General features: G+C 31.0%; 1 protein-coding gene across 2 annotated transcripts; it reads left to right on the top strand.

Moving 5' to 3' along the window:
- Positions 1-237: 237 nt before the first annotated feature.
- Positions 238-13,972, top strand: LOC100572761. Of its 2 annotated transcripts, XM_003242520.4 has the most exons (12): positions 238-618; positions 4,618-4,860; positions 6,735-6,824; positions 7,199-7,787; positions 8,159-8,286; positions 8,361-8,519; positions 8,585-9,112; positions 9,283-9,553; positions 10,298-10,926; positions 11,241-11,426; positions 11,498-12,013; positions 13,548-13,972. In XM_003242520.4, the coding sequence occupies exons 1-12, from the start codon at positions 601-603 to the stop codon at positions 13,896-13,898; spliced, it is 3,708 nt and encodes a 1,235-aa protein (XP_003242568.1). In that variant the 5' UTR covers positions 238-600; the 3' UTR covers positions 13,899-13,972. The 2 variants fall into 2 exon arrangements, with proteins under 2 accessions (XP_003242568.1, XP_008180199.1); XM_008181977.3 differs by lacking the exon at positions 6,735-6,824.
- The last annotated feature ends 5,603 nt before the right edge of the window (positions 13,973-19,575 follow it).

Raw genomic sequence — 19,575 nt, forward strand, 5'->3', positions numbered from 1 at the left:
CTACGTAATAATAATAAATAGATAAATAGGCACGGACGCGCTGGCATCGTTGAATTGCAATTTAAAATAATTTCAAATCGAAAATCTCAACGGTCATTTCCCTTTCCCGCATCGGAACGAGTTACGAGTCGTCGTTTGTCAACGGGCGGCCGCGGGGGGGGAGGGGGTATGTCCGAGGCCGTACCACATCAGCTACCGATGCGACGACGGTCTACCTCCACTGCGACGGTTACAAAGCGACCGTTGCGCTGCGTTCGCATATCCCCTCCGACGTAATATTGTTGTTTACGCGCTACGCAGCGGCGGCGCACTAACAACGTCGACGAGATTGCCGGACGTTAAATTCGAACGTGAAAAATACGAAAAAACTGAATACCCGCGCTTTTATTGTTTCGTTGTCTGTGTCCCGTCAAACACACTCCGCCCACGCCGAGTCGATCGTTTTCGTTTGTTTTTTCAACAAACCCGCCGCAGAAAATCATCCCGTACCGAGATTTGCTGTCAGTTTTTCGTCCAGCCGACAGCCGACAGCCGTACATCGTACAGCCCAGCCGGGCCGTGACTGTCCGAACTGCAACTGCTCTTCTCAAGCGGCACACCATGGACGACTTTACAGAGGTAAATCATTGGGATGTGTTATGGGTAATTACGACGATTATTATACAACAGCCGATAGAAATAGGTAATACCAAATCACTATTATGGGCACCGTGTGAAGGATTTAGGAAGTGTTGCGCTGTCGCGTACGGCGTCCATCTTCAATAGAAAACAACGAGGAAAACAATGTATATATTATAATGCATTAATGTCCATTGTTTACTGAATATAATTGTCTTCATTATAGGTAGGTAGGTAATTTGCATTAGTCGAGACCAAAAAAATCCATAACTTATGTTATTGTTGTTTAAATAAGTAAACCAATGTTCGCTTTTCTAGGTTCATATGCAGTAAGTTGATACCTACCTATTTGAATTTCCTTTAAAAATTATTATATTTTATTTCTGCTATATGAATTATCTATACGTATCAACGTACCTACCTGTGTAGGTATTAAAAATAACAATTGTTTGGTAGGTAAGGGCCTATAAAATACTAATGTGATTTTCACTGGTTGTTTATATTTGAATTTTCTTTACAAGATAACATTTTCTAAATATTTTGATTTGTTTTGATCTGTTTAGGAACATTTTCAGTTTCCAATTTTATTACTCTTTTTTTCTATGAATATCAACAAAACTTTATTTGTTGTGTAAAAAAGCTTGAAATTTAATTCAAGGCTCCTACTGTATTGTTACAATGACATTTGAAAAATTTTAAAAATCCTTATAATAGTCACAGTTTTTTTTTTATAAGCATAGGTACTTTGAAGTTCGAATTTTGACAAAATGTAATAATTATTTTATAGTTATAAATTTATAAAATGGTCATCTTTTATAGCTAAGGATTGAAAATTTAAAACAAGGTTCCAGGTAAATAGTTAATATATAAATATTGCTTTATTCACAATAATATCATCAAATATAGGTACTTTGTAATATCATAGGCTGACTGACCGTTTTCGCTCAGAATACTATATTATATAATATTATATCATTGAATTCAAATTTAACACCTTCCATTACAGTGACCCACTTATAACCTTCTGTACAGCAGAGCAACACCCACTTGCCCACCTTTTTTTATTAATACTACTACAATAATACTATACCTAGTATTATGATACAATTTTTTTTATTTATTCATTTGCAGTAGACTGCAAACTATATTCGTAAATCGTCAGTAAACCGCATATTATACTTGTAAATTCACCGGTAGACCGCATACTATATGACAGCCAAATAATTTGACTTTTGTTCCGATTATTATTTGTCAGTGTTAGGCGAGGTATTAGGTATATTAGTATAATTTACTTACAGCGTTTATCCTTAGTACCTAAATATTCCTACACAGCTAGTATAAACGGCTTATATTGCTAAGTAATAATGTAATAATATAAAAGTAACTTATTCGTATAGGTAATAAGCAAATAATACTTTAAATTATTATTCCATTGCATTCCACGTCAAAAAAATTATAAAGGTGGATATTTTTATTCTTAATCCAATATAGACTAACACGAGGACTAACATAATATAATAAAATGAAAATTACAAAACTGTACTTTTCTCAAAACTAATACATTGGTTTTATGGCACTTTTGCTAGGAGGGTAGTTTAGTTATTTAGCTCTCATGCTGCTATAACTCTTTTTAACTTGTGTTTTCGAAGGACTGAGTTTTTATTATATGAATGGAGTAAACTTCTGGCAAGCTAAAATTCCCTATAAGGGAAAGGCTAAGCCCCTCTAAATAGTATGAAAAAAGATTTTATTGTGGAGTTAGCATTTAGTCAATTTTTTTCCATTTATTTATTTTTGTTTATTATTTATGCCAGATGACTATTTTAACCAAGTTTTGGTATACCTTTAAAAATGACAAACCATTTAAGCTAAATAAATGTCTATACTTATTTACACTTAATGAGACACTAATGAAAAGTATTTACATATTTTATTCAGCCATTAAACTGTTATTACTGGGCTTGGAAGTTGTAGGAGTTGTATATTATTCTATATTATGTTCTCAATTTAGCAAACCAAGCTAGAAGTCCGAGCTATACAATTGTAAGTATAAAAATACCTATTTTGCATATTTCGTCAATTTTAGGAAAAAAGTGCATATTTCTTGAGATACTTATTTCTTGATTTTCATATGCAGATTATGCATAGGTATTCAATTTTTCTAAAAACAATTGTTTTTTCCCTTTCCTAAGCTGTTTATTTTAATAAAGGTAATATTGAATAGGTATAAAACTCAATATTATTTAATGTACATAGTGCCTATTTATTGTTATTGTTGCAGTTGACTATTAATATAACGACAACAGGCTATCCGCATTTAATCTCTATCTCATAATTATTCCAATGTACCTAATATCTTTTCGAATATTTTTTTTTCATTTGAATAAAATGTTAAAATGGCTAACTGTTTTCCTCCATATTTTAAATATTATAAATTTATAAGCACTTGTATGATTTGTATTTTATATTTGATACCAATCTTACATCATTAACCTCGTCATTAACACTTGATAACAATACCATAAAGTCACTTGATACTACTAATAGTAAGTTTGAGTTTTGCGTAACTCTAAAACAAATGAATATTTATGATAGAATTTCCTATACTTGATACAATTTTCAAAATATTTCGCCTTGTTTACTGGCATTTTCAGTTTCCAGTTTTTTGTGTTTTTTTCTATGAATGTCAATAAAATTGTATTTGTTTGGTAAAAAAGCTTGTACATTTAATACTAGGCTCCTAATATATTGTTACAATGACATTTAAAAAATATTAAAAATCCTCAATTTTTTTTTATAAGCATTTAAAATTTAAATCTTAACAAAATGCATAAAAATCCCATAAATGTGCAAATTATTTTGAGTTAGAAATACATAAAAGTTTTTAATTTCAAATCTAAGATTTGAAAATGAATACAAGATTTCTCATAAGTTGACACCTTTATCAAAACAAAAATGTCCATAAGAAAGTCAAATTAAATTTTTATGAACTTTTTAATTTCATATTTTACAACTACTCGATTTCTCATGTAGCGATTTCCTTATTTGGTTGTAATTCAAAAACCAATAACTGCTTAGGTACATGAAATTTACACCATATGTTTATTTTATCAATTCCCGAATTTGATGAAATTTTCAAAACATTTTGAGCTGTTTGTGGACATTTTCAATTTTTTCAATAGATAAAATTGTCAATAAAATTTTATTTGTTGGATCAAAAAATGTGAACATTAAATACAAGGCTCCTGGTATATTGTTATTATAGCAGTTCAAAATATTAAAAATACATATGCAGTATGCATGTTTTTTTTTAAAACATTTAAATTTTGAATTTGACAAAATTTATCAAATTTTAAATTTAAAAATTATTTTGTAGTTCAAAACTTATAAAATGATCGACTTTTATAGCTAAGAATCAAAAATTTAAAACAATGTTCCACGAAAATAGGTTATAATATAATATTATTTATTTACTTTATTCACAATAATATCATCAAATATACCTCAAAATATACTTAGTATCAAGGGCTGACTGACCGTCTTCGCTCAGAATCATTAAAATGATATTATATCATTGAATTCAAACTTAACACAATCCATAACAGTAACTCACTTGTAACCTACTGTACAGCAGAGCGACACCAACTAATTCACCTTTTTTATTTATTTGCTTATAAAACTTTTTAAGCAGTGAAACTATTAACAAAATTATAGGTAAGAATATTATCTCGGTTTGTATGTTGGTTTTTCACAGTATTTCAAGTTTTATGTAGGTATGCTTGGTATGCTAGGCTTGGATATTAAAAATTAAAAAATTGCAAAACAACCATTTTTATTGTATTATAACCTCGATTATAACTGAATTATGCTAAAATAAAAATAATAAAATAAAAAATAAAAAATAGCAACAATATGACAACAAGACTGATAATAATATATAATATAATCCCACATGTATAATGTATATAGACGTATTTTAAACTATTATTGTATTTCCAGCGCATGTTGGAAAGGACACAAAGGCGTCAAGAGTTACTTGCATCCACTTTGTCCCAGGTATCTCAACCAGTGCTACCGCCTTCGTCAGCCGTGATGGAAACTTCACCAACAATTCAGCAATCACTTTCACCACCTTCACGTCGTCAGCGACGCACACGCCTTGCTGAACTTGCCAGCCAAGTAGATCAGTGGTTGTCAGATGATCAGAACTTTAAACAAAGTGAAAATATTTCCAATCCTAGGGTAAATATATCAAAAGTTATAGTAAATTGTAAATAAAGTACAATCATTGATTTTATGCTGGAAAGATAAGTAATGGTGTCGTATTCTATCTATGCAATGAATGTTATCTACCAACTGTAATACATAATGTCGTATGCTATCTACGAATCAATTATATGGTATAGTTATATAAAAAATCTTACTTTGTTTTAAACCAGAGCACTTCATAAATAAATGAAGATTGTCAATAAATGTTCTCAATTAAAGTTGAAAAGTATTTTTCATATCATTAAAAAATGTTTTGAAAATATTTGTTGTATTTATGGAGCGCCACCATTCTTCTTCAAGCCACCTTTCCAGCGAATTAGTGGCCCCATGCGATCTTATACCATATTTCACCTTAATATGTCGCTAATAACACTCCATCGTTTGAGTTTCAGCTTCTGTTTGTAGATCAATAAAATTATTTTTATGATTTACGGTATTGTGGATATAGCTGTGATAATTTAAACTGTTGTAAGCTTTCCATTCATCTGAGAAAATGGTCATCTCTGACTCAATTTCTCTTTGAATAATTGGAAGCAAAGTGGCTTGGTCTCTTTTTTTGAATGATAAGCAATCAACGTTCTACTATACGACCACGTCTACAAGACATTCCAAACATCCACGGTCCCTGTACGCGTAAACCATAATTTCGATTGGTTATTTCAGTATCAGAACTGCTAGATTCTGATTGAGCAATTTCTTCTCTATGTTCACAATCTCTTAGTCATATACGACCACTGTTGTACTTCAGCTTGCCTTGAAATCAAGATTTGTCTATTTGCATTTTGATTCCTACATCGCCCATATTCGTACGTTTTTCAAATTAGTCAACACAAATATCACGACAAAGATTGTACCAATCTGACACGGTATGTTGAGTTCATAGTTGTAGTTGCTTTCATACCATGTGCCCAATACAAGAAGAGCTCTACTGTCTGGCATAAACTTAATTCCTCATTACATTTTCCATTAATATCGACATAGGTGAAAAACAGATTTTTTTACGAATTGACTGATAAGTTTGACAACCGCGTTTTGGCAACGTAAGTATTTTGATTTCACAAGTTGCCCATGGAATTTCGTTTGTGGCTATTTTTATAAAATTCCTTGAGAACGCCACCACACACTTCATTGTTGACATTATTGATTTTTCACAACATTTTTGATTAAGTAAATCAAAAATCCTTTTTCTTTAAAAAAATTCACACAAGTAGGTATCATCAGTATAAATAATATGTCTATATAAATCACCAATTAAATTAATTTTGAACACAATTGCAAATGACAAACGCACACGAATAGTTCACAGACACAACTAATCGTTGAAAAACCCTGGGTCTAACCTTGTAGAATGTAAATATATAATATTACGATTGTATAGATCTATGTTTCTCAACCTTTTTACTGTGGCGACCCCCTTTTTGAATTTGAATTTGAATATAATACATATAATATTATAATTTATTTTAATTAAAAAAATGTATTAAATGTTAAATTTTAATTCATACGCGACTAAATAATAAGTTGGCAAAACACTGATATAGATAACATAAGACGATAAATAGTAATTGTAGATAGCATACGACACTAAAATGTATTGCAAATATACGACACCGTAATCGACAGATGCTCTTTCATCTCATATTTTGTTAATATATTTACAATAATTTTATTGATATTATAATCTTTTGGCTTACTATAAAACCAATGTTCAAGTAATGCCATATTAATAATAGTACTTATATATCAAAATTATGTACACAGTAAATGTGTAATTGATACATAGATGCACTTCTTACACATTATCAAAATTAATATGTATGTAAACTGTATTTTTTATTTATATTTAGAAGACAATACAAATTAACGATAGCCAAAATGAATCAAAAAAATTAAGAATTTTGTCCCCACAATATTCTATTACAAAAGATATAATTGAGGTAATACTATTAAGTTATACACAGTAATCTTAAATTGGAAGATATATATTACCATTGATTATGAATACCTACTATAGATCAATAGTAGCATTTTGTAATGATAATATTATAATATTATAATCACAAATAATGTTATAATAATAATTTTAAATAAAAAATTCTACCTAGGATGACCCACTGCATAGTCAGTTCTGGATAATAACACCAGGATAGCTAGTAGATTTAGCGTAGAGTATTTTGTACCACAGTGGGCCATCTATAGTGTTCCATAATCAATGGTAATACATATGGTATTACTAAAGTTGTCATTGATAAAATATATTATTTAATTTAAAAATATTATAAAAATGTATTTTGATATTTTTGTATTCTAGACTAATGAAAATAAATCAGCTGGTACACAGCAACCAAAACAAAAGCAGTATAGTAATAAACTGAAGCAATTTCGCCAAGAGCAGCAGTCAGATAATGGACCTCTGCCTCAAAAGCATTCACCAAATCTCACAGCTACTACTTTGACAGTTGCACAACGTCGAGCATTATTTGAGCCAAACAATGCTACTCAACAGCAGAGTAAAAAACCAATTACCACTACTACTGTCACCATATCTCTGACTAAAACTACTCCTGCCACTGTTATTACTAAAACTTCAACAACTGCTGCCAATGAAACAACTGAAGAATCTGTAGTAGATGTAATTAAAACACCACCACGTCCTATTCCTTGTAGTGCATCTACCCCACCTTCAAGACGTGGCACTAGACCGAGGACGAGCCATGGTGCTGCTGCAGCCTCCAACAATTTGACTGAACAGCAACGATCCGTATGGACTCCCCCATGTATAAAAAATGTGCTTCTAAAAAAGAAATTGATCAACGAATTAGAAGATGGGGAACAAATGCCCGATAATTGTCCAAAAGATAGAGTTGGAATGAAAAGTCCTTTTGATAAATTTAATCCAGGTAGAATAATAATAATTATTACATCATTTTTATTTTTATTTACCTTATGTAAACAACTTGGTATTACACTTGTTTGTCTTTGGTTGATCAACACATTTTGTTATCAATTGACAAACAATCCACATCTACAAAAAGTCGGTAAACATAAAATGAAAGTATTTGTCTATTGACTGATGGCGAACCAGTGTAATACCAGCTTTAAGTTCTTTTAATACTGTACTCATTCCCACACAAACCATTCTCATGATTTGCAAAAAACTACCCAGAAATTATTTTAAACACCATAACATTATATTTATAATCTTTGCATCTTGCATCATTATTTTAGAGATTCATGTTATTCATGACGGTGCGCCTTTTTTGTTTTACAGATTGTATAAAATACAAGCCAGCTTCACCATCTGCCAACTTGTATCCGGACCTATCTTTGATAGCAGATGATGATCTTGAAATCAAAACTTTGATGACTCCATTGGAAACCCAATCTATGGCATGCAAGGTAGTGGTGTTGTTTTGTATATTTAATTCATATATGTATATTAATGTATTGATTTGTATAATCAATGTATGTAGAGACGCAGCAATGGAAGCAGCGCTTTAAATACTTCTACTGCATCTTCCGAATCTGTACCTGAAGACTGCGATAATGCTGAAATTTTGGGTGCTAAACGCTATCGGAGTGAACAGAAAGAAAAAAACCCAGAGACAATTGATGTACCTGCACTTCTAGAGGTTATTGTTGTTATATATTTGTATATTTTGTATTTTATAATTACTAATGATATATACATTTATAGGAAACTTCACCATCTACGCCTGTCACAGGGATTAATACCACCCCTGGTGGCGGCCACTGCTCTATGCTGTCAAGCCATGCAGGTAGTCCGCTGTCTCAGGCTTGTTCCAGTTTTATATTCCATCGTGGCAATGAAAGTCTCTGTGGCAACAAAAGTTTTTCTTCCTCAATGGATCAAAGACAAGGGTTAGAAGATCAGGAATTCAATGCACAGGCCAATCATTTGCCTGAGTCACGGCTCATTGATAAATACTTTGAGTTTGTGAATTCTGATGGTGAAGAGGAAGCGGCAGAACTTATTCCCAATAATGTCCTATCGCCTAATCAGTCTGGTCCTCGTGGTCGACTTCAGTTTGACAACAGCAAACATATTGTTGATAATGTTGAACCTGACAAACATAACAGTAGCAGCAGCAGCAGCAGCAACAGTAGTAGCAGTGGTATTAAGCCAGCACTTGTACACACAGTTAGCACATATCGTAAACAACAGCGACAACTCAGATTAAATGGCATAAATTCTTCTGGCAAGGTATCTATTGTACTTTGTTAACCTTTTATTGTTTGTATTTCAAATCGTTATTATTTTAAATCATTTAATCATATTATCTCAGGTTAGTAATAAATTATGATATTAATAATAGATTTATTTTAACATACATTTTTTACTAACCCTGTACTTATGTTTATATTTTTCTATAGCAACAAATGAGAATTCCAGAACAAGTAAATGAAGAACAGGATGACGATACTGACGAAGAAGAAATGAATTTGCAAGAGCTAGATAAAGTAGCAGCACGAGCTAGAGACTTGGAACGGATTGTGGTGCCAGAGCAAGACCGAATTATTGAACAAGCTACCCAAGCTTTGAATATTTGCGATGTATACAGGCAAAAAAATACCCTTCGCCCAGTGATTTCTCATCAATTTTCACCTGAGCATGTACATGCTGAACGACTTTTATTGATTGCAGGTAAATACTATGGTCATGTCTATACTCTATTCCAAATGAGATCAGTGCTACAGCGACAAAACTTAAGGCGTCCAAACAAAATGTGGTCGCCGCCCCGCAACTTATCTCATTTGGAACAGATTATAGCTTAGATATTTTGAGTGGAAAAATTCATTGATGCCTTACAATAATTTGAAAAATGTTTGCAAAAGTTATTTTTTTATCAATACATATAAAAAAAATTATATTATAAGAATTTTTTAACCTAATAAAGGCTTTTATAAATATTTTTGGACATTTTGTCAAAGAAGTAACTAATAATAATTATTGAACTCATAACTTAATTTGTATACACTGACTTTAGATTTGTTAAATAGTGTAGTATTACAACTTTAAAAAAACTTAAAAACTTTATAAATAATGAATCAATTTATTGATCATCCACTTGATATTTTCCAAGTATTATAAATAAAAAAAAATAATATGTTTTACGATGAAAGTTGAATTATCAATTAATAATCAAAAACGTTTTTTGCTCTATTGTTGTCATCTGTTTCCGTTATTGTATGATACTAAATTACAATGTATGTATTTTTAATTTATATTAAAACGAACTGATATATTAAGATTTCTAGTTAATTTTATGATGAACAAAGTATTTATTTTTCATTAACATCTACATCCTAATGTTTATGTGTGCTCCTATTTATATATAAAAATATTGGTAAAAAATTCGTTTTTAGTCATTCATTGTATTATTTATAGGCTTAAGACGGACGGATGCAGTTCGTGAGGCGCAACGCCTTCGTGTTGAACGCACATTATTACCAGGTGGCATTATGGGCGAAAGGTCTACTTACTTAAACAGTAATGGAGATGGAAAGACGCTTGTTATTCAGAGTCTGCGCGTTCCCATATTATCATCTGTGAATAGTGGTGGAAACCACAATAAGATTAAACATAATTCAAGTGAGGGATTAGAAAACCTTACCAGATGGCCAGGGGGGTACAGGTATTTTGTGTGTGCTATCCGAGCAGTGGCTACGGTTCACCGGCCTCCAGTGACTGCTGCTTCCCGACCGGCTGATGCAGTTGAAGAATCAGTGCTCCGATTCTCCAATGATGGTACCACTTGTCGTAACAAGGATGAAATAAATTATGGATATGTTGAATTTATTACTAAAAAAAGAGTCAAAAACTCTGGTAGCCGAAAGTGTGCAGGTCCAACCGAATCAGAGGGTGCTCCTATTATGATCCATGGGTTGGATGACAGAGGATGGAAAATCACTGTTGAGCTATATGGTGTATCCCCAACAGGTACTGGGGAGAATGACCATCACAATGGTGGTAATAATGTTAAGAAGCACAATGTCCACGAAAATAGGAGTGTATTGGTTAGTATTTTGTTGAAGTTGATGTTATTAGTATTGTGTATTTAATTAATCCGAATCGGTATTATCATTTTTTATTAAAATATTTACTCCATCAAAAAACCGGCTAGTGAGCAACGTATAGTGTTTATAATCAATGGTATTATCTATAAGTTCTAAATACTATACTTCTGTAGGTATTCTTTGAATGTATTGTGTCTTATTACTCCTATGCAGTACTGAAATATTTTAAATAATTGTACACAATACAACTATTTCAATTTTTATATAAAATGAATATTTTTAGATTTTAATAAATATTTTTATGTTTAAAACAGGACAAGTTATGGTCTACAGTCACTACCCCGAGTAAGGAAGCTAAAAAACACCATGGCTCAACAGCAACAACATGTATTGAATCACCAGGTGGACCAATGGCTGTGCGTAACACAGTGTTTCGACAGCTTGGTTACTTTGTCTTTTCTGACGGTCAGGTGGACCGCAAGCAGTTTACTTTGAATAAGGTTTTTACTTAATTTTTCTAGTTTAGTCTACGATAATTCATTTATTATTTATTTTGTTATTTTATGTACAGGTGCATCAATCTGGTGGTGTTCCAAGCAGTTCAAGAGTTACTACAAATGCTATTGCAGAAGAAACAGTGCGAGTCCAAATGTGTCTTCTAGAGGAAGGAGAGCAATATGAAGATGATTCAGGTGCAATTAATGTGGACAACAAATCTTTGGAACCAAATACATATATTGCCAGTGGCAGTAAAGCAGCTTGGGCACAAAAACTACTGAAATTTCCGTCTGAGTGCAAACGATTGGAAGGATTTTTAACACTTTTCGATGATCATGAATTGCGTTCACACAATTTTTTACGGGAATCTAAGTGGCAACGTCGTACGGACATTGGTGATTGCACAAAAGGTGGCACCACTTCATGGCGTCGTCTTTGGTTTCGGGCTGAAATAATTGATATGAATCAACAAAAGTCTTTAAATAACAGTGACAAACCACAAAAACAGGAAAACAACATCAATTTAAAGCAGCGTACCATAGTGTTACGCTATTGGATGTACCCAGAGTATGCTGAACAAGAACGAGAGGTACCAATACTATATATTTATTAAGATCACATTACATATATTCTTCATTTTAGACCATTAAACAGTGGTAAATTGCACATACTTTGCAATGTCCAGTTTTAATTTTGAATGTATGCATAATTCTTTGACATTTATCCAGGCTATTAAGGAGATCAGTTTTCAATTTTAAAGAACTTTAAAACTAAGATATTCAACCACTTTTTTGAAATTACAATCTAGCTTCAGAAAGTATGTTTAATTTACTACCTCTTTTGGTAGATTTTATAGTTGTGCAAAAATATGTATATTTAATTTTCCGCAATGCATTAAAATGTGCATGTGCGTGCGAGAACTACACACATTTTTGATCATATATAAATTCCCTAAATATTACTCCTTAGAACATGTTTTGCTCAGCCCCTCTCCTGCTAACACTATCATCAATGTTTGATCAAAAAAACCTTGGTGACTGACAAATTTAAGGCACTTCTATTAGTTTGATTTAAATAATGTTAATATTTTTGATTTGATAAAAAAGTTTACTTTGCATTGGTCAGATCATATATATTTAATAGTTTTTTATATTTTTATTATAAAAATTTAATAATTGATAAAATTTAAAATGTTTATTCCTGTCAAGAACTAAGTTGAAAAGTACTCCGGCCGATTCAACGTAATTTTGTTTATGTATTCAAACATTTTTACATTATGTACTTCAGAACTTTGAAAGTACTTAGGTCTTATTTCACATCCATAAATTAATTTTGAATATAATATAATGTGATTGGTGGGGAGTATATACACAAATGATAATTTACTACACACACACTCAGATTAGCAGTAACCGCAATGAATTAAAGAATTTCCTAAACACAACTCCTTAAAAATGACACGATTGCGGTGACCTTAAATTATGCACGTCATGATACAAATAAACTTCAAATTTTTGGACTCTCGTTTACAGATGGTCTTGTGCCTGTACTATTATTTGTTATTGCGTAATTCCTAGATAGTGTAAAAATATTTTTATTTTTATATCATTAATATAAGAAAAATTATAGAAGTTTAAAAAATATACAACTAATAGATTTTAAAACAATTAAAACTTTTTTATATCAATTTCAAAAAAATAAAACGCTAAGTGACAGATAATGTTGTTTCCTGCATCATTAATAAATTTAGTTTTTATTCTGAATAGAGTATTGTTTAATGGGTTCTTATTTGGGCGATACAGTTTTTGCAATTTATGGGTGTATAACTTTTTCTTAAAAATCTAGTTGTATTCATACTAAATCTTATCTAATTAACTTTTTTTTTATAAATAGTAAATTCATCAATTATATGAATATTAATAAATAAAAAGTATTACTAAGTATTGTTAACATCTTCATAATGTTATAAGAGTAGGTACATGAATTCTTAAACAATTTTTAGTTTTCTAATTTAAAAATCACTAATAAGATAATTGAACTGTCTTTATTATTATTTATTTGAGAAGTTCTAGAATTAACTTTAATGTTGTGATAAATATTAATTTCTTACGATATTTTTTCAGCCATTGGGTAGCATTGACTTAAACTGTTGTTTGCCACCACCGCCACCTGAAGAGGAAATTACAACTGCTGCCTTAGGTCAGCAGCAGAAACATAAGCAGAAGCCAATCCCTGCAGCTCCGGCTCTTCCAGACCTATGCACCCGACCAAATACTCTGCGTTTGATTTTGTATAATGTTGGTGCTGCATGTGATAACTTGAATGATGGAAATCATGGCGATGACAAAACTCATGAGGTGTTGCTGTTGGCTGCTGACACAGCAGACGAACGACGAGAGTGGTGTGAAACGGTAAATGCAGCAGTGAACGCTATAAGTGAGCACCGTGATAAGAAGTTATATTTGAATTTTTAAAATTCAACTCTTCATAATAAATTTTTAACTTTGTTGAATTTTTTTAATTGTAATTCGAAGTAATGATTTCAGTATAAGATTTTAAAAAAATATATGTATTCATATTTTTTTTTTATTTTTTTTTTATTAACTATAATTAGGTTGTATGTTATTATATCATAATTTATTGATACACAAATCTTAGAAATTTATCATTTTATGTTCTTGCGAATTATAATTATTATTTACATGAATTTTAAGCGTATTGTAAGAAGTGAATTTACACCTATCTTATTTTATATACCTATATTAAACATATTAATAATTTGAATATTTAATTGTTAACATTATTATTTTGTGTGTTGAAGCTATTGGTTGGGAATTAAGATCAGGTTTAATTTAGATCTTGGAAAATATGATTAAATTATGATACTTAACATCAATATTAATGCAACTTAAAAATATAACTATCAAACTTATAAAATGTAAACAATACCACAATTATTTTTAAGTTAAACATAAGAAAACAATTAATATATTGCTAAATTACAATCAAAAGTGAAGATCAATATTTTTGTAATACAGTTTTACAAGTACGCGTTTGTTATAAAAAATAATGATTAACTAAATAAATCTAATGTTATAACTAATATTCAATATTGTAATAGCTATATATATAAAATATTAACTACAAAATTACGTGCCCGACGACGCCCGTCTTTTATTTTGACCCACGACACATACGACCATCATACCAACAATACTTCTAATAATAGTTTATTAATAGTACAAGAATTTATCACTGTGTTTGAAATTATGTAATCACCGATTTACATCAAGTCATTTGAGTTGTTACGCATTGCAGTTGTCTCAGACCTTAGTTTGCATGTATCTAAATATTATTTTCCAGCCAAAACAGGCAATTTATTAATTTTTATAATTTATATTATATAAATACAATCAGAATTTATTTCAAATTGTTTTTCATTTTATCATTTATATTTAAAACGTTCAATGCCGATCACCGATGTCAACACATAGTTGACGTTTGCGATCTTGCTATGGTGACCGACGTTAACCCAGCATGTTTTTGACTTTATCCATTGTTTGATCTAACCATGTTTACATATTCATTATATATTGTTTTTTTTTATTCCTATGATATTAATATAAAATTATTCCTTATTATCTGTAGTACTAATAATTTAAGTCGAACCAGGTATAAGTCATTCTAGGCACACAACATTGGATTTTTTCAGTAATAATTTTATAAACACCACCAATTTATTTTTTGACTTCAATTGGTTTATTTGTGTTAACTTAAAACTAAGTAAAAATATTTAAATATTTTTAGAAGTCTGTTGTAGAAGTACATGGTACAAGATAGGTTAATAATTTGTTTGCCTAAATATATTATAATATGTGTCAGGTAGAGATAACATACCTTTCAAAGTGGCATTGCACCATAGCTAGGATGTTGGTTGTTTTTTTTATGGCAGAGGATGCTGTCAGTTTTGCATGTAAGGGAGGCTTCTAATTCTAAGTTCTAGTATATTATGTTTGATATAATGATGCCATAAGTACTTATAATATTTTAGACTAGTAGCAACATTCCTACAAATTTAAATTTTAATACAATATGTCAATATGGCTCAAAATTGCGCAGGCAACTAGTATAAATAGTATAGTGAATTGTGCCCATAGTATCTAAGTGGCTTATAATTCATCGATATCTGATAATCATCGACTTAGGCAATTTTCTTGTTATGTTTTAAATAGGTACATATATTTTATATTTTTATTTGTTGACATTCCTCCAAATATTTGGGCATCAGCTTCCGCAAAAACTCAGGTACTACGTAGTTAATGCCAGCGAATCTTTTCACAATCAAAATGCTCAGCAAAGAACTATTACACACGACTCGAAGCAAATGGGCGAATCTTCTTTGATGCGCGTTCAATTGCCGACAACGCTTCCTCTCGCCACAAGGCATACTCGCTTAACTCGTTTACCTATTACCCGAGACAAGTTCAGAAAGGACAAAACGTGTCGAATCTTGACTCACGCATCAGATTCGCGTCGTGTAAACCTGGCAAGGTACCTAAGTACGCAAGAACAAAATATTACGAACTAAGTGCCACTAATCACTAGCGCACTGTTCGAAGCAAAGTTATATATTATATAAGATATAACTGAAAGGTACTGTATGTATTTGATTATTTTTTTCTTGTAGTTTAATATTTTGATATTAGGTAGATATTTAGTTTTAATTTGTATTGGATAAAATAAAAATCATTAAAGGCAAATGACAATTTTTAAGGAGTTTAAAATAGGCAATTTTCAAATTATATGCACGTGTGTCTTGAAAACGTGTGGGTAGTAAGTGATCATTAGTGTGGCTGTGTTAATGGGATTGCAAAAGGATAATTTTCAAGGAGCTTAAAATAGTCAATTTTTAAATTGTATGGATGCGGGCCTTGTAAAAGTGTACGTAGTAAGTATCATTAGTATATGTGACTGTGTATAAATAAAAATCGGATCGCTCCCGAACGTAAAGGTACAAGTCACCGCCTTGGCTTTGTGCGCGTGAACGGTTAACAATTTAATATGCTCATTTGTTATTTACTTTTTGTCAATCCCATAAAATACTAATGGACCTGATAACGCGTAAAGACCTCTGAAAACTGATTTGAATTCGTTAATATTGTGTCTACTTGAGATCAATCAGGTCACATTTTAAGAAAGGTATTTAATTTTTTTTCAAATAATCACATTAAAAATGTCGTAAACTTTAAATATTCAAATTCATTTTTTAATCTGAAGTTCCAATTGTGTGTTGTCAGTTTTTACGCTATTGAAACTAGTAAACGAAAATTGTCTATGTCCTTCGTGTGTAAGACAGTGACAATACTGCGGGTACCACGCCCTCTTAAATGTTAAAATCAAGCCCACAATAAATAAAAAAAAAATAAACAAGTGAAGTTTTAAAATAGTAAAAAATTAAAAATATAATATTGTTGAAATCCATTTAATTGGATTGCATAATTTATCAAACGACTACTTCTGGATTATGATGTAAGTATGTAACGTTTAAATTATAGATTGGAGTGAAGTGTGAACACATTTATTTCCAATTACAAACAATATTAAAAATGGTTATCAACCGTCTGTCCAATCCCTTTAAGTCAAACCGACATGGGCAAGGGTAGGTAACTCCGAACTCGTGATGACTTTTTTTAAATAGGGCTGTGGATATCAGTTATTTATATTAAATATATATATTAAGTATATTAAATGGCATTGTGTGTCATTAATGTGTCAACGCGGCATGGCAGTAACTAATAACCAGTGACTACATACTAATATACTATATACCTATCCAGTAATGGTCGAGTTATTTTGTAATGTGACCATGTAGGCGGGAGAGAGGTGATTGGGGTGTGGCCGACATGCACTATTTAATTGATAACAAGTTTATGGGGGATCTATCCTCCTCACCCTCCCACACACACACTCACTATTTAATATATTACTAGAATTCGGTACCTATTATAGAAATTGAAAATAAACCATCATTTGTATTGATCTTATCTACAATACGGGCGTTCACTATGACAAGATTGGTCTTCACTATCTTTTAGCATCAAATGTTGTTATATAAAGAAAACACCACAGATCGAAAACCTCTATAGGTCTTTATATACTATTATAGACTCTATAACTCTATACTTCTATAGTACCTACCTATTAAAAAATACAATAATAATAATTTCACCAGTTTATGAATAATACAGTTTTCAAAAATTACAAATTACAAATGCCTTTACCTAAAAGGCTTCAAATTAGTAGTGAGTAGAGGAGAAATTGTTATTTTACGTATGAATACCCAATGTCATCAAAATTCGAACTTCGATTAGTCATAAGACATAGGTAACAATTGTATATGTGCTATAATAATATATGCTAGTTACCTGCTGAACCACTCCGCCTTTGTATGCGGGCTTTGTACGCAAAACTAATTGATACATTCATGATGGAAAGATCAAATTGTTATAATAATTTAACGGCAACTTTATCATAACATAACGTAACGTTTAAATTTTATAGATAGCGTGAATATAGATTTAGATCATCTGCAGTATGTCACTCAGCATTTTTTTTAAGGCGTTTAACATAAGCAATTTCAATTTTCATTTAATGACATAGTCCAGTGTTTGGAAGGAACGAGTTCCAAAAGGAACGGATTCCTGGAACGAATTCCTTTTTATAAAAAAAAGAACGAGAAAATGAACTAGTTCTTTTTTTTAAGGAAAAATGACAAAATTGTTCGTTCCTTTCTAGTTCCAATAATTTACACAGATAAATATGTAAATATTTAAATTAAGATATTTTTTTTAATGTGTATAATGTATATTGCTAATTAGCCAAACATTTAATTTTGAAGAAAATCTCAAAATATATAATAATATATTACATAAACATATAAAATATGTAGGTACCTACTTGTAGTTATATATTGTAAATAAAAATTAAAGAAGTAGGTATGCATAAAACGAAAAAAAAACATAAATGATTAAATAAGAATTTTTATTTTATTTGGAACTAAAAAAGGAACTCGTTCATTTTCCAATGAAACGACAAAGGAACGAATTCTTTTTTTTTTAAGGAACAAGGAACAGAACGAATTCCTTTTTATAAGGAACTTGACAAACACTGGCATAGTCTCATGTCATAATATTATAATTCTGGCTATTATTATTTTGACGTACCTACGATTTTATTTTAATATTTCATACAAATAAAATATAACAACATTTTCGGTGCATTTCTTATCAATTTTTGCTACGTAAAGTACCTATAGGTATACTATTTTGGGATAGATATTTAATTTTCTAAATTGGTATTTTTTTTTTTTTTTATAACGATTATAAGTTCTTATTAAATAATATATCAAAAATGCATAATATGCTTTTCAAAATACTGTTAACTTTCATTTTTAGAATAGGGGATTTCCCTCTATAATTTATCTCACAGTGGTTATAGTTGATCTGCACCATTTCTATCTTAAAAGGTATCGAAAATCATCTTAAGACTTAGGTTAGTAATATATTATAGTTTTTAAAACAGGTATACATTATACATATAGATTATTTTATGTGATAGTTCATCGTATCTATAGATAACATTTTCTTATGTATGGATCATGTATTATGATTTATGAATAAGTACCATGTCAATTTATTGTAGTATTGGTGTGCACGCCCGAGAAAGCAGACGGGAGTCACAGTCGGAGGACCACTCGATAATGCCCGAGAACAATAGTTTACCATTTGTTACGTCGTCGGTAGGCAAATGTTCATGCATGGCTGGTTTGGCATTGGATAGGCAATTATTAACGCACGACGACGCAAAGGATTTGGAGGTTCAATTTTTATTAGGGAAACAGGATGGTACAGATTGTAGAGACGAGAGCCCTGTGGTCGATTCGGTCTGGTGCAATTACCACAGGGTACAAATACAATAATTGGGGGTGCAGTTAAAATTAACTTAAATATAAGGCAGGTGAAACTATGAGTAGCTTGGCGGTGAGTGACACAACTAGCCGACCGTGTCGGTCTCTCATACAACCCATTACGGGTGCTGGGGGGCTTACGTGGAACTTGCAAACTCCCGGGTGGCCTCTCACACACCACGGAG

This window comes from Acyrthosiphon pisum, chromosome X (genome assembly GCF_005508785.2).
Source record: "Acyrthosiphon pisum isolate AL4f chromosome X, pea_aphid_22Mar2018_4r6ur, whole genome shotgun sequence".
Classification (NCBI taxonomy): Eukaryota; Metazoa; Arthropoda; class Insecta; order Hemiptera; family Aphididae; genus Acyrthosiphon; species Acyrthosiphon pisum.